The sequence below is a fragment of the Lichenostomus cassidix genome, chromosome 2 (assembly GCF_008360975.1).
Source record: "Lichenostomus cassidix isolate B80296 chromosome 2, HeHo_3.0, whole genome shotgun sequence".
Lineage (NCBI taxonomy): Eukaryota > Metazoa > Chordata > Aves > Passeriformes > Meliphagidae > Lichenostomus > Lichenostomus cassidix.
In genome coordinates, this window is record NC_139482.1 from 134,303,291 (window position 1) to 134,324,942 (window position 21,652).

General features: G+C 44.4%; 1 protein-coding gene across 5 annotated transcripts; it reads right to left on the reverse strand.

Annotated features, from left to right (window-relative positions):
• Positions 1 to 3,277: 3,277 nt before the first annotated feature.
• TMEM74 (transmembrane protein 74) lies at positions 3,278 to 9,832 on the reverse strand. 5 transcript variants are annotated; one of them, XM_085053418.1, is made up of 2 exons: positions 9,725 to 9,832; positions 3,278 to 8,597 (listed from the first exon to the last, which is right to left on the reverse strand). In XM_085053418.1, exon 2 carries the CDS (start codon positions 8,437 to 8,439, stop codon positions 7,489 to 7,491), a length of 951 nt encoding a protein of 316 aa, XP_084909544.1. In that variant the 5' UTR covers positions 8,440 to 8,597; positions 9,725 to 9,832; the 3' UTR covers positions 3,278 to 7,488. The 5 variants fall into 5 exon arrangements, with proteins under 5 accessions (XP_084909544.1, XP_084909541.1, XP_084909545.1 ...); XM_085053415.1 differs by having other exon boundaries at positions 3,278 to 8,645; XM_085053419.1 differs by lacking the exon at positions 9,725 to 9,832 and adding an exon at positions 9,385 to 9,688.
• Positions 9,833 to 21,652: the final 11,820 nt, after the last annotated feature.

The following is a 21,652-nucleotide window of genomic DNA, read 5'->3' on the forward strand; positions in this document are numbered from 1 at the left end:
TCACCCCAGAGTGCTCAGAGAATTGAGTAGCAATTTCACAGCCATGAGCAATCATCTCTGAGGACTGATGGAGGGTGAAAGTTCCAGAAGACTGGAAAATGACCTCTCAAGAGCTCTTCCAGCCATGGTCACCATTCCTGCAAGGAGGGAAAAACAAAGGTAAGACTGTGACCTATTGATTCCTTCTTTAGGAAGCCACAGGGGCAAACAACTACTTGGTATTGTCCCTACAGGCAGAGCATAAAGTTTGGAGAACACAGGGTCAGTCTGGATCAAATCAGAGGTCCATCTGTCACAAAACAGGCTCAGATAGTAGCCTGCAGCAGTTACAGCTTTATCTAAACCCAAGGGTAGGGCAAGTATACACAAGCATATTCTCTCAGCTCTTAGCAATCAGAAGCTTAGGGACTTACAGAGAGACTAGAGACTTGGCATCCTTCTGTTAATAGCCCTCCGTGACCTTTAATAGCCCTCAACAATTACTGATCAAGAGATCTTGAAAGTGCTGTCTTTATTGCATGAAATCAGAATACATAGCAACTGAAAATAGTCACGTATTTTCTACAGCTCTGCCTTTCAGTGAATATATTTTTGTTCCCAGACTGGATATATTGTTATCACACATACATTCATTTCATGAACAGCTAATCCTTGAGAAAAGCAATACCAAAATGTCAGGATAGCTACTTGATATTGTTTACATTCAAGCACAGTTACTCTGGCTAGTTTGCCAGAAGCTGCTTCATATTAGAGTTCAACCAAATTTATTTTAAGCTATAGAGACAAGACAATCTCATGTGGATGGATACTTTGCAGTTGGAGAATAGTGATTAAAGAACTTTATTTACATTTCCAGCTGATCAACATCTTTTAGATCCTTCTAATGGGAAGAATTGATTTTTTCCTCTACAAAAGGGACTTAATCAATTTTGCTTCTGGAAATGTTTTATTCAACAATAGCTAAATTTCCCTGCACACACATCTGTCAAAACAGAAACAATCATTGGAAAAGAGAAGCCTTTTGTGCTGATATAAAGATATCTGTTTTATTTTTTCAACAGAAGCCTGATGATTTTTTATGCCTTAAAAAAAACCAAGTACAAATGTCTTAAATGTACAAAGCATTACCCAAACACCTCCAAATATTACCAAATTTACTTTGGATTGACTTCTAGATTTTAAAAAAATGATTTTGTACTTTAAATTAAATGTAAATGTCATCCTTCAGGAAAAAAATTGTGATGCTTTTTGGATTAATTTATTCTAGTGGTTTTGTACTAATTTAGCCTTTTCTGCAGTGCTGGACTGGGACCTAGGAAGCCTTGGTTCTCTGGCTCTCCGGGTGGCTCTCTGGGCAGAGGAGGTGTCTCACTTCATCTGTAAAATGGGAGCACTCTATGTTCTATACAGAGCTTTGGTATCTGTGTGCAGGAGACTTTTTGAGAACATTATGTTCCATGCTGCTCAGCATCTCATGTCTCGATGCAGATGGAAGAACTTTTAGTGGTCTGTGGGTTACACAACTGGGTGCAGGTGAACAAAAAACACACGTGTGAGGTTGTAATGCTTTCATTCTCAACAATGGCCAAAGCCCTGTGAAGTGCAGCTCAGTTAATGGCAGCAGCTCAGTATTTTTTACCACATGTAACAGTGGGCAAACCTACACATAAATAAGCAGAGAACTATTTACAAGTTTTTAATACAGCAAGTCTGCAGAAATATTTTAACTATGATTTTTTATTGAAAATCTAATTAAAATGTGCATTATTTGGCTCAGTTTCTACCATGGGCACTGCGTTTACATTTACACAAACAAATATTAAGCAGGTTCATTTCAAATGAGAGGTTCTTGTCTTGTTTGCTTGTACCTAGATTTATAACATCCACAATTAAATTTAAACTGATAAGAAAATCAGAGAAGTCTCACCTCCATGCAGTCTATAGGACTCTTGACCTTGCCAGGATTCGGGAGAAAAAAGCCCCTGTGAATACAGCACATGACACTGAATCCTTCAAAATTTAAAATTGTAAGATTAAGAAGGCTGTAAAAGGAGTAAAAATGAATTTGTGTGTTTGCTTTCAGTTAGAAAGCCTCTCAGTTCTTTAAGCTGATGGATTGTCATATCTATAAATACATCTAATCTCTTAACCTCTTGCTAACCATCAGTTGCACGCCATAGTCTGCATTTGGCATCAGTGCAGCCACTGCAGCCAATCTGGCCACTTCTGGGACACATTTATTACTGTAGTAGCAGTAACAGTCTGACACCTGAATTGTGAACTGGGGCCCTGTTGTACTCTGCTCTGTGGTAACAGGTAATGTGAGCAGACAGTGCAGTGCCTGCTCCAGCCTGGATCCACACCCCCCAGCACTCCAACCCACATGGTGATTCACATGACAGTGGCAGGGAAAGGTCTGATCCTGTCACACCAGAAGGAAAAGTGACCTTACGAGGCATAACCTGTGTGGCATACCTTTGAATCGTGCTTGGGAGGGAGTGCAGGTTGCCAAAGGTGGTTAAGGTGCTTAACTGACATACACCAGAGATTTGAGAGAAACAAAAAAAGCCAGGAGAAAAATGCAGCTCCCTGGAGGTCCTGCTCAGCTGCTGGTGCTGCACCCTCCCATTCTGCCCACTCTGGCACAGCTCTTCTGGAGGGGGCAGTGAAGCTGACACTGAGGTGGCAATGCCCGGCCCACAGATCTCCAGGAACACTGCTCCTGCATCTCCCTGCATCACCCATCACCTCCCGTGCTTTCTGGGAACTGCGTGCACACCCATCATCACCTTGGCTGGCGCTGGGCCCAGCATTCTCTGCCCTCCTGCCCTGGCCATGGCTGAGCTGCGCCAAGTTGAGGATGTGATACTGAATGTATCATGCACGTGCTGATGGTGAACAGGGGCTCAACACCCACCTCCTGACACAGCACCTCCCCAGCTGCCTGCTCATGCAGCCCTGGCTGCTCCCACCCGCCTTTTCTCTTTTTTTCCTGGTTGTATGGAGTTGGGTGGGACACAAGTGCAGCAGGTTTTGAAACTGCATTGCTTGGCACTTCCATCTGGCAAGGATGAGCAGCAGGGAACACGATGGAGGGGTGAGCTGGGGATGCACTTGGTGTGCTGGCAGAGCTCAATCCAGCACTGCCTCTGCCAGGTGGCCCTGCTGCCTACATGGGCTCCTGGCCACCGAGGGCTAGGGACTGCACCCATGGCATGGAGGGCAAGAGACAATCACTGGAATCAGCAAGGAGCAAAGAGGCCCATGACAACTGTGCTCAGCTTCACAGACTTTTATTTTTCACTCTGTACAGAACGCAGCTGCGATTGTAATAAGGCATCAAATGCACTATTGAACAGCTCATGATGGACTGTGATGTTTCGCCCGGGTGTGGGTCAAAGACCTTTACAAGATTAAACCAGTTGCTTTCTTAGTCAGCAAACTTTATACTCATTGCAGACAGATTTTTGAAAGAATTAGAAAGACTGAAAAATTGTAAACACATAAAAAGCCAGCAACAACCCAGTGTAGCTTCCCAGGAGAGTCTTAAGCATTTCTGCCACGGGGCTGGCTCCCGGCTGGCAGGAGCAGGCAAGGCTGGGGAAAGCCACACTGTGGGGCTGGGACTGTGAGGTGACACCTCCATTCTGATGAGCATCCCCAGCTGGTGCCGTGCAGCTCCCAATGTCCAGCCTCAACCACAGCATCTAACTGAGGAAAAGGAGCTGAGAACACGGGTCACCAGGGAGCTGTTTGAGCAGCTGTCACCCCGTGCAGGGAAGCTTCTCTTCCCGCAGTTTGTGGGGAAGCATGGACACCTCCAGTGGGAAGGCAGAGGCCAGGGCTGGGCCCAGCCAGCAGACGTGTCATGAGGTAGAAAATGGGAAAGCGTCACATTTGACAGGTGGGGTGGTCAGAAATAAACTGACTAAGAGCACAAATCCTGTTGTGTTTCCAGGGTACTTGGAAATCCACACTCGGAATCCTGATATTTTTAGAGGACACCAAAAACCCACTTGGTATATGCCAAAATTTAGTTCCCCAAAAAAGGAGAAACCTCTCCAATGATTCAAGTAACATCTTTAGCCCAGGCAATGAAAAAAACACCAACAATTCTTCTCACATTTGTACCTTTAAAGCATTTAAATTTTGAGCAGGGAAGTCGAATTGCGAGGGTGCACAAGGGCAATCAGTGTCCCTTGGCCTCGCCCTTTGGTACCATCTTGTGGGAGGTCAGTGCTGGGAAGGCCTGTCCACTGGCCCGTGGGCTAGTACATTCATTTACACCATCGGCCACCAGACAGCAACTGCTTTGGTTTCTGCCTGTGTTTGGTTTCACAGCACCAAAACCTGAGAGTCCAGAGGTTTTATATCGCACCGCCAACTCACACCATGCTGCAATTTGTAAAGGTGATCAGAGAAATGCCCTGAGTGTTTTTATCTACTAAGTTCCTGCACTTTGAAGGCCTGCCTTCACCTCTTTCATAGCACACATTTACACCAAAATAAAATTCTGTTAGTCCTGCCGTTTAAATTTTCTTACTCCTCACACTTCGGCAGTGTGTATTTAGATTATTAGGTTGACTAATATTCCTTAAAATGCTCAGGGAAAATTTCAGGGTTCATTAAAGTATTGCAGGTTCATGATCTGTGACAGGCATTTTACGAAGTGTCAGAAAACTTCTCACTTGACAATAACACACTGACAGTCAGGGGAGCGTTCCTTTTTCTAGTGCTAATAATCAGCATTAAAGCATGCCATGGCTCCTACAAGAAATCCGTGATCCGTACAGCTTAAGCTGTCATCTTTCTGCAATAATGGAATGTACTCCAATTTCATGCATATGTATAGTTAAAAAATAAAAATAATAGGTCTTAAAACCACCAGCCTCAGTTTTAGAGCTTTTGTCATGTAGGTGGTAACACAGGGCCCAGGCAGGTGAAAGGGTTTTCATCCCCCAAGACATCCATCCCCCACCCCACACCGTCTTGCTCACCCCAGCTCAGCACCATTTGCCCTCTTGCTTGGCATGGCTTTCCCTGGACCTTTGGACACTATGGGCAGCCCCTTCCCATCCTCAGGGCAGGCTGAGAGGAAGCACTGTTCCCACCTCCCCACCCCGAGCAAAGGGTCAAGCTCTGCAGGCAGCGTCCACATACCCCACCAGCAGGCCAAGGCAAGCGAAACAGGAACCTTCCTGCTCTGTAACTAGACTCTCAGGCTAGTTCCTTCCTCACTCGGACTGATCATAACAGGCTGAAGGCAGCTTCCAGATATAACAAGACATTTCATATATTTACCCTAGAAATTCAGTCTGGAATCCCTGATGACACATCCAGAAGGATGTAAACTCTTGAAAGACGACTATGGAGACGCTGGTCACTGCGGAGTTACTGCCTGTGAACACTCTCCGTGTCATGACATAAACTGGGAGAATCGTCTACAGGGCAGCAGCACCCTCTAATAAGGCAGTTCATTTAATTAATAACACTGACTAAAGCTGCGGCTGGAGCAGAGAACATGTGAAGCAGGATCTCTTTTGTGGGGCCAGCGTTGAAGCCTGGGTACTGCACAATGGTATTTACTGACCAAAGGCATGAATCCTTGGGCCCTTGGTCACAGGCTCCTGTGCCAGCACCTACAGCAGCAAGCACAAGGGACTGAACTAGTTGAGTCAGACTCGGGTGCTGCACTTGTCTCCTGACAAAAACAGCCAGAGAAGGGGAATGAAGAACCAAGCAGCAAAATAGCTTTCAGTCTCTCTGTGAGGAACCCACATTTCCACCATCCACTTGTTATTCTGAGCTTTGCGCTGCCACATATTCCAGGGTAAAGGGAGTATAAAGGAGATCTCCTCACCCCTTCCCAAGAGAACTCTTCTCCTGCGTGTCACAGTGGGGAAAAAACGTATCATTTCAAATATAATTCATATTCCTGATATTTGAGAGTTAACTCACAACTGAGGTGGCTGTCACATGTTTCTTGCAAGATTGCAGTCAGAGACTGCACAGACAGAGCTCTTCACCCATGTTCGGCTTTGCCAGGGAAACACATATGTAACATACATTTACACATTAATAAGACATATATATATACACACACACACATATATGTATATATGTGTATTAACCATTGCTCAGTTAAGAACTGACCATGGTGCATAGAACAATTTTTGTTGCTTTTCCCAGCACTACGAGAACATGTCAATGTTCCACAGAAACTGGCTGACAATAAAGCAAATAGCATCAGTGGTACAGGTTTTTGGCTACAGTGCCACAGAACTGAGATTAATAGCAACATGTACCCTTGATCATCCCCTATGTTAAGTGAGCCTCATGTCAGCCAGTAAACTGCCTGATACTTGACCTCTGTATTTCCTGATGATTTATTCTTTACAAATAAATTGGGTTTTATTGAACGAGTCTCCGAGAGCTCCTTCCTGACCTTTCCTTGCTGGTTATGAGAAGGTTGACAGCCTAGTGACATAAAACTGAAGTTTCAAAAAGGGCTAATAAGATGCAGACAGCCCCAGTAGAAGCAAAGCCCTGCAGCTGAGCTTGAATTTCTTCTTGCATCTGTACTGAAGGAGAAGTGTCCAGTCTCAGCATCCCCATGCTTTTTCAGTCTTTAGGTCTTTTGAGACTCCAAACAAGAGGTCTGTTAATTCATGTTATGGCAGTTTTCATACAAAGACATCTGTCCACCAGGAACTAAACTTCTTTTATATGGGTCTTTTATAGCTATCAGAAGTTAATGACTATCAATCATTGCTAATCCGAACTGAAATGGAGCCACTGACCTCAAGCTGAAAGAGCCTTTTGTATCCTACCAAGACCATGAGCCATATGGTTTCCTGCCCTTTGCCTCTTATTTTATATTTTAAATAATCATCACTAATTGTACAATTGTTTGAAAATATGGGAGGTTTGTGGCCAGTCACGACCAAGTGGTGTTCTTTCTTCCTATAGCTGTCACTCAATTGAAGAGAAGGGATCTGCTTAAAATTAAAGAATAAAAAAAGCATGTCTTAATGAAATATTAGCCCTGATAGTTGATTATTGGTCCTGCTTCTATGCTGCTTACATTCTATCAAGTAGACTGTTAATAATCATGCAAGCTTCAAAAATTAACAGCTTCCAAAGTGTCAAGGTCATTCTTGTTGTATATGAGAGTAGTAAGAAAATTATATAGGCAAGACACCAGTGGAATGTTTTATATTAGGATAAACGAGTATCTGAGGAACCTACTTATCACAAATCTCTTTTTATTCAGTGGTTTTCATTATTTTATATCATTTGCATTTCGTCTGGCACATTTTCCCTTTACAACAAGTACTCATATATTGCAAACATTTGATTATAGAGCTTAAGATAAAACCATTCTTGTCAGACAAATAAACTGCATCACCAGCTATCTTTAGCTGCATCTGCTTTCTTTAATGAAACATATTTTCCTGTAGAAATGCTGCCTTAAAAATCATGACCACACTAATTATCTATGGCAAGCACATCTTCCTCAACTAACGACAGCTCGAGCATATTATCATTTGCTCCAGACTTCATTCTAAAATTGAAAGATCCATACAGCTTTGCAGACTCCTTGGAGGATGCAAACCTGCTCCTCCGGTACAGCTCCCCTTTCCACATGGACACCATCAGCAGGCTGGAGAGCACCACGCCCCCCAGGGTTAAGAGACACAACCCAGCGATAACACAGCGGTCCAAGTGAGCACCGATCCTTGCGCTCTCATTCTCCAGCCTCTCCATCTCCCGGGCAGCCACGGTGTTGGGATCCACAGTCACATCTCTGGGTACCACGTAGGAAATTATCACCAGCAAAATGCCACTGACCAGGAACAAAATGGCACTAATGAACCCATAGTCAACAGATTTCCCGGCTGCTGCCTCTGAGGCAGCATCGTCCTCCTCGGAGATCAAGGAAGGAGAATCGTGCACCCATTCAGGCGGCAGCTCCCTGCAGGAATGCTGCTGCAGAGGGGCACCCTGGCCACCTGTAGGAGTGGGGGGACTTCTTGCATGCTCCAGATTTACATTTTCATCCACATGGGTGAACGATGTCTCAAGTTCCTGGGCACAACAGCAGGCTTTCTTCTTCCCTCTGTCCTCTTCCCTGGGCAAGCGCTCGGCTGGGTGGCAGGGCTGGGAGGTGCTGGAGGGTGCGGGGTGCTCCTGGGGCGAGGTGCCCAGGGAGGAGGGCTGGGCTGCCAGGGGGGGCTCAGCCACAGGGTCCCTCTGCAAGGGCTTGTCATGTCGTTCATGGTGCAGGGCTGCCACGGCAGTGGCTGCTCTGGGGTCCACCTCACCCCCCTCACGCTGCTGCTGCTCATAGGGATGGGAGGGCAGGCTCCAGCCAGCAGTGGTGCCCAGGGGCACCTGTCTGCTCTCCTCGGCCAGGTAGAGAAGCTCCATGCAAGCCATCGACCTCGTCCCTGAGAGCCTTGCCTCTTGGGCTACGGCATTCTCCAGCAAATGCTGCTCCTGACCTGCAGAAGCGGCTGCACAGTACTGGCACTGCTGTATCCCAGAAATCTTCTACTTTTTCACCAACGTTTTGTTAGGGACATGGCTTGTGTCAGCTGTTAAATGATTAAACAAATCCTCTCTGACATTCATTTCTTTTCGGTCTGCAAATGAAATAGCAGAGGGGAAAAAAAACAACAACAACAAAACCGAACCCGACAACCTCCCAATGATACATTAATAAACCAAAGGGAAGATAACGCTAATGTAATACATCAGCCCTCCTCTCAACTGTTTGAGGGGAGACGGCAAACACAATTGTTTTAACCACGCATTTAAAACTGCAATCCTCTTGCAGATCCAAAATCTATTAGGGAATCTAATCAACCTTTGACACCCCTATCCAATTAAGGCAGGAAGTATCTACAGAACACAGGATAACCAGAAAAACTGAGTAAAATGTCAGAGAAAAGATATGTCTGTTCTTTTAGAAGCATATAACTCCCATCCCCCACTTCCAAATACAGAATTTTACAGTCAGATTCAGAGACTAATTAGAAAGAAACACACAAATCCCATGTAGCTCAATAATCCAGGATCTGTATTCTCCGGTGGAAATCTGATAATCCTATGGGAAAAGCAGTGCTTTCCTATATAAGATCTACCATTCATTTAAGAGATTTTGACATGAAATTATGCCTCAAAGACTGATGACTCAAAGACGGATATTACTTCTCATCTGCAATTAATTCGTTATTACTCCTTTCGCCTGGGCCCCATCCCCCTCGAGGCCGCCCGGTGTCACGGGGCGAAGCCCGCAGCCCGACAAATGTGTTGCATGCGTAGGGAACACATGTGCGCCTATAGCACATACGTGATCGCTCACAGCCGCCGCTCACTCACGCTCTTCTCGGGACCTCCGCGAGAAGCGGCCGCGCCGGGAAACGCGATCCCCGCCGGCGCCGGGAGTAGCTGGATCCCCGCGCCACCGAGTGACCCGAGGGGTGCCGGCTGAGCGGCGCGCACACACGCACAGCACACACGCACAGCACACACGCACAGCACACACGCACAGCACACACGCACAGCACACACGCACTGCCCGGCGGGCAGGAGCACGCCGCCGCCTCCTGCTGCTGCTCCTCCTCCCCTGCTCCTCCTCCTCCTCCCCGCGGGGCTCTCACCTGCCCGGCACGGCCCCGCACACGCACGGACACGCGGACACACGGACACGCTCACCTACCTCCGCCCGCCTCCGCCGCCGGCCGCGCCCCGCCCGCGCTGCTCCCAGCGCCCCGGGGCTCCCGCGGGCGGTGGCACCCAGCCCGGCCCGGCCCGGCCCAGCCCAGCCCAGCCCAGCCGGGCAGTGCCGGGGCGGGCGGCTCCGCTCGGCACGCCGGGAGCTGTAGTCCGCGGGGGCGGCGGCAGCGCTGCTGCGGCAGAGCCCCGAGCCTCGCCCGCCCCGCCGCCCCGGGGCTCGGCTGCTGCCCGCGGGTCGCGCTGCCACGGGTGGTGTCACCGGACAGTCCCCTCCGAGTCCCCGAATCCCAGCACGGGTGCGGAGAGGAGCCTCAGTGCAGCCCGATGCGTGTGTCTAGCTCAGTCATCATCCAGTTGTTTTCCATAGTCATGGGAGCTCCCGACTTAGTCCAGGGACAGATAAAATCAGATTCTCGAATGATGAATGATAAAATCAGGTTCTCCAATGATAAAATCAGATCCCAGAACTCCTGGAGCTGAGACGTCAAGGGATGTACTCGCTACGCAAGACTTACTGGAAAATCTCAGGAGCTAACCCGTGTTGGCAGACTGTCCATGCACTTCCTCTGGCCGGCATAAATGACTATTAAAAAAAATACTGTTGCCAAAAAATACATAATAAATGAATGACCATTTCATTTTCAGTACGAACCTTCACTGAGTTTTCTTGCCAGTGTTTTTTCTTTGGCAGTGCTACTGATAAACTAGAATATGAAAATAAAGTATGGAGTTGTCTGAACTGAAGGTTTATCAGAGATGAATACTGTGCTGTTGTGGAAAGACCAGGCTCTGGGGAAAACAAAAAGCATAGACAGAGGGACCTTTGACATGGAGCTGAAATGAGGATGCACACAGGAAGAACTGAACAGCACCTCCCTCATGGCTGTTGGGCAGGAAAGCAGAGGCACAAGATGGAAAGCAAGCGGGGAAGGAACCAGAAGAGACAAGCACAGACTCTCTGAAAGAGTTGTCCTGACATCAGAGAACAAGGTGATTCTTTGTAAGGACTCTTTGCCAGTTCTGAAATGATACATTAGGCAATCAAATCTGTTTTGAAGACATATCCTGCTGAGACCCAAAACACTCAGCACAGAAGATTCCAGTCTTTGTGGCAGTAACTCCCACGAAGGTCAAAATTACTTACCAGGACACAGCAATAGTAGGGCACTCGCAGTGCCCATCTCACAGATCGCTCAGTGCTGTGGGCTGCTTTGGATACCATTTCAAAGCAGCTCCAGGCAGTGTTTCCATTAGCAAAGTGCAGTTTCAATGCATTGAATAGTATATTATTCACTCTTTGAAGAAAAATTGTAAAGAGAAAATTATGGAGTTGGGAAAATGGTGCAGGCTGTCCTTGGAGCTTTTTATAACAGTGCCCTCTTTGAGATAAATAAAGAAGCAAATAAAACCTAATCAAAGAAACAAAAAAGCCTATCTGTAAATTGTTCAAATAGTTTCAAGTAAAAGCAAAGACAGAAGCAAACTCTCTTTAAGGTTATTGTACATTTCCACTTGGGAGGTAGCAGGACAGGAACATACAGATGTTGGGCACTGACACTGCAAGCTGCACCTGCCGCATCCAATAGACAATTCTTAATTAAATGACTGACAGGAAGAAATATGGTTCGCAACCTTGGCAATGCAGCCTGGAAGAATGTGAACACCTTTGCTGAGCCCCGGTACAGCCTGCCAATGCCTTGGGTGGGTGTTGTCCTGACAGCTGATAGAAAGACAGGAAATTGTCTGCGCACAAATGGCCATGTTGCCATTCTTTCAAAATCCAGGAGCTGCAGCGTGTATTCTTGAGCACTTACTAGAGCCATAGTTACTTGTTATTTAACCACACAAATGTCTTGCTGCTCTGCCACCCACTCTCCTCCTCATTTCGTGCCAGCATGTGTTGGGCAAGTATATTAATTTGTTGCTGATAATTGTAGTCCCACAAACTCTGGAGCAAACAGAAGGAACCACGACTCTGTCAAGCCAAGTGTTGTCTATTCTTATGTGGCTTCCCATGTGGTACTGCCTTTCTTTGCCTAGTACAGTGCATACTATCTTAGGGTGAAATCATTGTCTAGTCACAATTCATGATTACTGACATTTCGTTTTCTTACTTTGGATGCAATGAGTTAACAGCATTTTCTTTTAAAGAATGTAAGTGATTGTTGCCAATGCTCTGAGGTGTGGAGGTGGTGAAATGAATGCATAGCAACGCATACTCTGCAAACACAAGTACAGCTGGTGAAAAGATTAATCAAGTAAGGGCAGGGAGTAAGAACATTTGTCACAGAAAAAAAGTGGCTATGTGGAGCTAAAAACCAGAGTGATGGACACACAATGGGACAGGAATAAAAGACTGGAGTAGACTGTCAGGGCTGATGAGCCTTGTTCTCTCTGCTGCAGCCTACCACATCATACAGCCCTTTCAGATACTGAGCAGGGCTGTGGTAGCAGCACAGTGATAATATAGAATCTGACAGTAGGCTGACAAAGGTGTCTCAGTTGAGATACGTGCAATTAAATTTAAACTGTTCTCTGGACCAGCTTGTAAGCTCTCTTCAAGTTGACCCAACTATAAATGAGTATGTGAACTAGATGTATATGTTTTTTCTGTTCTCAGTAAGATATGCTCCGTATAAAACTGGAAGGAGGCTTGTGGAGAACTAAAAGTTGTTTCACGCCTTCTATTTGAAACCTCACTGAGGACCTGACCAGACCTGAAAGCATCAGAGGAACCAGGCAAAACTTGAACAAGTTTTCTGAATGGTGCGTCCCATCATGGTCTGTTGGAGGATGGGTATAGAAATATTCTGCTTGCCATTACCAGTTCAGGGAATTTTTCAGTGCTAGATGGGATCCTCAGTGGAGCATTCCCCCAAAACATTTTTATTCTTTTTTTCCTCTCTGTCTTATGTATACAGGGTCCTTCAGTGATCTCATTTTGACGGCATCTTCAATTCCTCGCCTCACACAGTCACAGGACCTTGGGTTACCAGTGGTCCTTGTGCAAGTGTTGCAAGACTGCCGAGCTTCTAAAATAGAGGTGCATTCCAGCCTGTGTGGCTCAGAGAATAATATATTCAGAGAAGTCTAGAGAGAATATTGCATAAACTTCCCATTTCCACTTGAATAGATCATACTGCTAGGAAGCCAATAACATGGGACTGCAGAAAAATTTAAAACCTATTAGGGAAATATATGGACCTGCGTACTGGTCTGTGAAAAATAGCAAAGGTAATAGAGGGGAATGAAGAGGCAAAGCTAAGTTTATCTATAAAGTGCAAAAGAAAAAAGTGATACAATTCTTCTTTGGCTTAGAGAATATAAGTATTTGAGGCTAGTGAGCAAATATTTGGATAACTCACTATAAAAAGAAAAATCCAGCATTTCTGTGTGTTTAAAACACATTACTGTCACAGATCTATTGATTTATAAAGCAAAAGCAGACAGGAAAGCAATTTAATTCTGCTTTGGTTGATTCACTAATGCACATGCATTGTGCATTAATAAAAGACACAATAAGTAAATAATTTTACAGAGATACAAGAAACCATAGATGTGTATATGATGTTTTAGAATTGCCATGGGTAGATTAAATCTTTGATAAAGGCCTCTGCTTCTTGTGTCTGAACATGTGAAATCACAGTTTGGGTAACTAGAGCTCCTGAGGGTGAGCAAAAAAAGTCAATCTCGGTCTTAGAGCAAAGGGTCATCTGGAGGAGCAAAGGGCCTCTTGACAAGTTGAAAGACACAGTAGCTGTAACCCAGCTTAGGAGCTAATGAAGGACAGGTAGGAATTAAGGAGTTGTCAGGCTGAGTTCTGTTCCCTGGTGCAGAACTTGTAGAGCCTTTCCTGGCCTTTACTGCCCAGGAGGGAAAGGGCCAGGTCTGGGTGTCCCAGAGCTGCTGTCTCACACCTGCTCCGCCCACACCAATGACTCAAGCTGGTGACCTGGCCAACCCCACTACCACAGGTTTTGCTGTTGATCCTGACCATCCTCCCTGCTTTCCTCCTGCAGGAGCTTATACTCAGCCATTTTCCCTTTTGAATCCTTGAGCAACTGAGCACCCCTGTGTCAACCTGTACCTGCACCCCTGTGTCTTGACTGTACCTTGATTGTTCTGGTGTCCTGCTGACATTCTCACAGCTCTTGCTCAGCAGTCTAGGCTCAGGTTGCTCAGTGGGACATGGCTGAGCTGGCCCTGCTGTGCCTAGAGCAGTCTGGCTGTTGAGGGCCAGGTACCTGGACACCACTATAAGTGCCTAAGCTTTGGACACTGGGGTGGAGATGCCTTCTGCCTCCCTGTGTGCCTCTGTAACGCTGGGCACTGAGCTGGGTGCTGTGATCTGAAGGAGCCTTGACAGAGCCCAAAAAGCTCCTCCTTGCTGTAGGCCTGGGATGACCACATGTCCCCACAGGTGTCTGCCCACTGATGGGGAAATACCAGCACAGTGCTGTCACCGTGCTGTGAGAGCCAAAGTTGCCATTCCTTTCCCACTATGGTCATACCTGACACATAGGGGACATGTTTTTCCCTGGGTCACCCCACAGATTGAAGGCTACAGCCCTGAGTCCTCTGTGGCTGCTGACTGCCAGCTGTCATGCATGTGACTGACTGCTCTCCTTGCCTTTTTCATGTGTTTTCCTGGATAGTTATTTTCTTCACTTTCCTGCACACTTGAATGGAAAGACAGAATCACCTCCAGTAATCACACATTAGATCTGGGATATGTAGTCCACCAGTTATTCAGCACAGACCTAAAAATATTAATTCCAGAATGAAGGAATGAAAGTGAGATAACAGACTGCCCTGGAGGGAAGCCCAGATGAAAATCAGAGGCCGCTTAGGAGAGAAATAAAGAAATCACCAAGGAGATTTTAAGCAAGGGATTTAAAGGACAGAGAATAGTGCAGAAATAAATGGGGACTGCAGCGTAGTATGAGGAAATAATAGCTTGACCCATAAAGTTGGGGGTTTTTTTATGCTTAATCTGGAAATAAAAATTACTCATAGCTGTTGCAGTACACATAAAACTATGGGTGAAAGAAGAAAGTGAAGGCTGCAGTTTCTGACAAGACAAGGACACACAGCCTTCAGTAATATATATATTGCTGGTGACAGAATGAGGTTTTATAGAAATTATCAGGAATAGTACACAGAGATTCTATATTATCAGCAAGTGTTAAAGAGTTTCTTCAACAGAAACATCAAAGATGTGTTCACATTAGAGAGATAATGCTGATAATTTATGGAATTTACCTGTATTAAAAAGACTGAACATCAAAAAATAGTAAAACCTTCTTCTCTTGGTAGTCCTTTATGTTCACATACTAAGTACAGTAAAAAGCTGAAATCAGTATTCCCATTTTAAAGGCAAAGGAGCTGAAACTTGGGAAACTTGTGTAATTTGTTACAATCCAGGCAACACAGAACCAAAATCAAGGCACAAAATTCAGATGAAAGAATTGGGCTTTGAGTCTTGTACCTCATTTCACCTATTTTAACCAATAGCAATAGGCAAACAATGACTTAGGAGAAAACTCAGTTTTTTCTTCATACCTAACTAGGGGAGAAACATTGGCATGAGGGAAGAGAGACTTAGAACTATTTTAAGCTCATAAATCATAGAATCAGAGATGTGCCAGGAAGGTGTATCAGTGGGGTTTTGAAACAGAGCTAGGGTCCATGCAGATTGCTGGTGGTGGCATTTGTATCTAAAATAGCAGCCACAGCAGCCCATATTCAGGAGAGCTCAAGGCAGAGCTCTCCTCCCTCTTCCTCTCTTCTACAGTTCCTTAAGCTGACTATCATGCTGAATTTATGTGTGGAAGAAAGCCTTGCCCATGTCTGGCCCCATCACAATCACTATAGCATTTTTGCAATCAGCTTTAAACAGGCCAGGATTTCTCACTGTGCCTCCTCATCTCCTAGTAATATTAAGGTTCCTTCCAGAGTGGTGTCTACAATGAGTTGTAAAAAGCCCTGGTGGAATACAACATGCTAAAACCTGGGGTAGATAAACAAAACTGGAAAAGGAAGACGAATCACAGTAATACAGGCCCTGACAGATCTGCCAGACTCTTCCAAAGGGCAACATTTCTTCTACTGTATTGAAAAACAGTTTGAACAAAGTGCTAGAAAAGAAACTAGAAAAAGAAGTGATCCTTCTACAGGGCCTAGAATGAGCTAGACCATCTGTCTATGCATTTTCCTCTCTGACATCCAGTGATTTGATCCTGTTTACTTTCCAAGGGAGTGTGATCTGGCTGAAACTGGAAGGAAAAATATTTCATCTTTTTAAACAGTCAAACCTTTAAAGTCCAGCCGGTCCTCTGAATTTTGAGAATGCAACTTGAGGTTTTTAAACAAGACCTCTATTGATATCAGTGGCAGGCATTGCAGACCAAACACCCACAGAGCAATAAACATTTATTTCATCAGATATGGTTAAGGCTGTTAACACTCCTTTCCTTAAAAGCCACTGTTTATATTCCTAAGGACATAGCCACCATTTATATTCCTAAGGACATTCTACTTGCTGTCCTCCTTTGATAGCCTTGGAAGAAGGAGGAACATCTCTTCTTAAGACTGAGCTTAACAGAGATATCTGGAATCAATAGTGGAAAATAAAACCTGACCTGATGGTTTTGGTTTTGTTTTAGTTAGGAGGCATGGAAGGAAATAGGATGTCATGCTCTATATTAAACCAGCTCTCTGAAAGCTTTTAATTGCAGTGTGTTTTGAAACAGTATATTCAAATGGGGATAGCACACTGTGTTGGCTCCTTCACAAACAGAAGTCTTAGAGAGTCACATGCTGCTAAAGAAAATGTTTTACACTTTTCTGTTCTTGACACATCAGAGTCATTTTTATCTGGTTACTATGTTATGCATGCAACAGAACTGCAGTGATAGTAAAATCTGTGACATGCAGGCAGGACTGCGGGCACAGTATGAAAAAAGGCAGTCGCTTACTTGAGCAGTTGAAGAGCTCCTAATACATTATTTATGGAAAATCAATATTTTTTGTAATAAATACATACACACATCTATCTGTCCATTCAGGAAAACAAAGATTTCTCTATCCCACTGATGGTGAAAAGCAGAAAGCAAGACCGTAGATGCCTTAGTTCACATTGGCTAATTACCAACTCTTCCTCTGGCAGTGTCTGGGGAGCCAGCAAAGACAGGTTGAGTTTTGCAGGAAGGTTGGCTCTTGAAAAGAGGAAGATAATTTTTAACTTGTGGCAAAGACCTGTTTCCTGAGCAAACAGTCTCCATTACACAGCACTCAATGCTCTTTCCATTGCAATGGGGCTTATTTCAGTGTGAGACAGGTGCAGGTAGCTGTCTGTCTGGTGAGGAATGCCTTGGTGTGAAGCCTCCTTGAATGCTATCAGAACAGGAGTGTTGGTGTGGAGTGTTGTATCACGGTCCGGGAGGGTGGCACAGGCCGGCTCCCCCCCGGACCAGGTCTCTGGTTCGTGTAAATCCCACCGGATCTGGGGCGGGCGGCCCCCGAGGTTCTGCAGCATGGCAGCAGTCTTCCAACCACGTCAATTCAAGCAGGAATATAGTGAGGCTAGGAAAGAACTGGACTCCATCTCTGTTCTGGCAGACTGGTTTATTTGGGGTAACGGGGGAAAAGGGGGTTGCAGGGGAGGAGAAGCGGGGAGGAAAGACAGGGACGGGATAAGGGGTGCCAGCCCAGAGATGCAAGACCTCGAGCTGGTCCAGGCTCTGCCTTTTAAGGGGAAGGAGAGGGGGCAGGGGCTGGCTTTCTCTGAGCCAGTCCCAGGAGGACGAAGGGAAGATTGGCAGGAGGGTTACACACCAATAGGTTTTGAGGTACAGCAGAGCATATTTCAGAATGAACCAATGGTATACAAAGCAGAGGGACAAAGGAGCACATGGAATCCTAACACTCCACGTTGCAACAGTGGAGGAGCCCAGGAAGGACTGTAGTGATCCAAACACCCGTGGGGGAGTCCCTAGGGTTGATGGGGGACAGGGCAGTGCCTGATCAGGCTGAGCAGGCGGCTTATGGGTGCAAAGAGATCCGTGCAGATAGATAGCTTGTCCTGGACAATGGGCATCTGCAGGTGGATGAGCAAGGAAGGAGAATTTGTTCTTACTGTGTGCTAAATGTATTACTGTTTTGCCTTTCCCTGAATAAAGATTTATTTGTTTGTACATTTTCTCAGAGTCCTCATGAGTGGGTAAGTCAGACCTAATGAGGGTATTTGGGTTTTCTTGGCTCTTCCTGGGTGGGGATTAAGCTTGGTTTAATTATTTTCCTCAAGAGATGTCAAATACATTGATGTTGCTGGTTTCTGTTCTTATTAACCACCTGGCTGAGGATTTTGTGTGCACATTTTATTGAGGTAATAGGAAGTCTTTGGCTACTCTTACTTCTGAGGCATCCATGCTTGTATACACACGTAGGCACTCACAAACAGTTATGTGGAGATTTTCATGGAAAGTGGGAGATTTGGAAATGAATTTCCACTCCTCTTACTCCAAGTGACACACTCTCCCCCGCACAATATTATACATAAAGTGAACCATGGAGAGCTGTTTTCCCAGGCAGACGGAAATGATGTGTTTTGAGGTGGGTAGCTGCATTTCAAAGCCAGAAATCTGCATGAAAGATATTTGTGCATTGCCATCTGGACAAGTTTTTAATTAATGTGGAAAATGAAAAATTAACAGAGGGACTAACAGTTTCTTCATGTTCAAAGACATAATCCTGCAGGGGAAAAAAATACCCATGGTTATACTTCCAAAGGATTAATAAAGAGCATCAAACATGGGTTTATAAAAATGAAATCAGATGAAGAAAAAATGTTTTAAACATTTATGGTTAGTTTTATTAATTGATTAATTTTATTAATTTAGAAAAATTCTATTTTCTTAAAGAAAAGATAGCAAGAAAGAAAAATGACAGTAGATGAAGATATAACTGTGTGTATTCTGAATGAGGGATTCTTTCCACCTAATAAAATAACAATGATAAGATTAGAGGAGGAAACAGAGAGAGGAGCATTGCTCTGTTTGGGGGTACATAATAGGAGTTTAGCTGTCTGTACATTTACATTGCAATTACCCTTTTTGCTACCTGAGCACCAGAAGGTAATAAAACATGATACAACTGGAGACTGAGTTTTCTGCCTGTCTTCTGAAATTTTGAAATACAAAGTGTGTGAAGACTATTTAAATCACATTGCTTTGCAATCTTTGAGAAATATTGTCACTTTTTAACAACTCATCTGCTTGTTCATCTGATTTTCTGGTGATATTTTTAAACCAGTAGCATTTAAATCCCTATTTTTGGATGATAGGAGAAATCAAAGGGTACTTGTGACCATGAAAGTTTTTATTCAATTTGTCTCAGAACAGATATATCCTTCTATATCCATATATATCCCCATATCCTTCTTGTCTGCTGAAACTTATATTTAATGAGTTCCAACATAAGAGGGTGTTTTTATATCCTGGAATAAAATTCAGTGGTTTTGTGCATTGCCACAAATCTGTCCTGTCCTTTTCTTTCCTCACATTTTTCTGTAACAATTTTATTAATGTTTTAGTGATGTTGAGATCGTGGAATAAGAAGACAACTCACAGTTAAACTGAAATGATACTTTTTTTTATGTTAGAGGAAAAACAAGCAACCAGTAACTCTGCAAGTGTGAACCCAAAGGCGGAGGGAACATATGTCTCCCATTGGGAGCAGAAGTTAACTGATTCAATGTGAGTAAAGGATAGTAAGATTTCAGTATGAGGCAAATCTCAACTTAAAGTGATTCACTGCCCAAATTGGCCAGAAATTGGGGCAAGAGGGGAAAAAATTATGATTCTGATATTTAGGTTATCATGAAGATATATCTTTACTCTGCACTAACACCAATCTTTAAATAACTAGTCTAAATTTAGGAAATGTACTTAAAGGACCAAGGCAATGAGTGTTCAGGAGAAAAATCTAACTATTTCTAATGCCATTCAAATTTGAAAATGAAAAATTTGAAATATTTAAATTTCAAAATTCAAATTTGGAAATCGTTTTCTCTATTCAGCATGTTAAAATGCATGAAATGTAGTCTATGGATTAGTGCAAGATGTCCTGTTGCCTCCAGACGTTCCTACCTCCATGGGCATCTTCATTCTGTGCAGACAGCTAAGACTGTCTCCTGTTTCCTGCCAAAATTTTCTGACTCTATTTTTAAGTGTGGATTTTTCCCTGACTTGCTCTGCTACTCAACATAAAAAATAATCTGGATCCAATGGAGTCAGGTTTGGCATTCCTCCAACTAAATGTGGAGCTGGGCAACACAGGCTTCTGCTTTTGAACCAGCTGTCTTGACAACAGCTGTACCTGAAAAGATCAACTCCACACAGTCAATAGAGTTAAAGATGAGATTCATCTGAGCAAATGTAGGCACTTACTTTAGAATTAGGTGAATAGTGCACCTAACTGACTGATTGCTGCTCACATTGCGCTGTCTCTCTGTAGATAGATGCATTTAGATCAATCCCACTATAATTGGGTAGTTATAATCAATGTTTAGGGGATTATGGTAAAAATCTCATTTAAAAAATGCTACCTGCCTCCTTGTCAGTAGGGGCCCCCAAACCCCATGCCTGATCTGGAGTGAGGCAGTTCTCATAGCTTGTCTTCCCCTCCTCATGGTATATTGGTTTTCTCTGTTGCTCTCCTCTCTGCTTCTTCCATGCTTCCCTCATATGTTGAATATGACTTTACAACAGAGAAAAAGGATTGTTTTCACCTCTATGAGCCACCACTACATGATGGAGGTTTTGCTGAACTTAATCTATTTTGATCCAAATCTGAAGCATTGCTTTGAGTAAACGACCAGGTCTTCTTGTGAAACCCCACCTGGAGTACTGCACACAGTTCTGGTGCCCCAAGGTGAGAAGGACGTGGAACTGTTGGAGCAAGTCCAGAGGAGGGCCACGAAGCTGCTTAGAGCACTGGAGCACCTCCCCAGTGAAGACAGGCTCAGAAAGTTGGGGCTGCTCAGCCTGGAGAAGACAAGGTTGTGTGGGGACCTCACAGCACCTTCCAATATCTGAAGAGGACCTACAGGGGAGCTGAGGAGGGATTTTTTATTAGGAACTGCAGTGATAGGACAAGGATTAATGGGTACAAATTGAAAGAGGGGAAATTTATTTTAGATGTTTGGAAGAAATGCTTTACTTTGTGGTTAGACATTGGAATAGGTTGCCCAGAGTTGTTGTGGATGCCCCAAACCTGTCACTGTTCAAAACCATGCTGGATAAGGCCTTGAGCAACCTGATATAGGGGGAGGTGTTCTTGCCCACAGGAGGGAGTGTTGGGACCAGATGATCTTTAAGGCCCATTCCAACCCTTTAGCATTCTATGATTCATTCTATGATTTAATGATTCAGTGGTGAAGAGGGTATGTGGCACTTCCTCTAGAATCTAGATTTGTGCATAATAGCAATTTCACTGCTTTGCAGTGACTGTATTTTATTGACCAAGGACTTGTGTCCTATTCACTACTTGTTGTTCAAATGTTGAGTCGGTAAATTCCTCAGTGTGTAGGGTTTGTGTTTTTAATCCACCCCATCATCCACATCCCACTCTAAAAGATGGGTAGGTGGGTGGGTGAAAGAGGGAAATTACCTGATGGCTTTGTTTTCTCTCTATATATTTATTCATCATTCATATTTGATCCTTATTCTGGGGAGCATAGAGGCAGCTAATAAGGATGTGATCAATACTGTCACAAAGTCACATGCAACTATAAATTTGCATTATTTGCTATTACAACAAAAATGAGTGAATGAGTTTTGTATGCAGATGCAGAGATGCCATTTTGGAGATGTGGGCATTAAACAATGGAGGTTGCCAATTAGACAAGGTG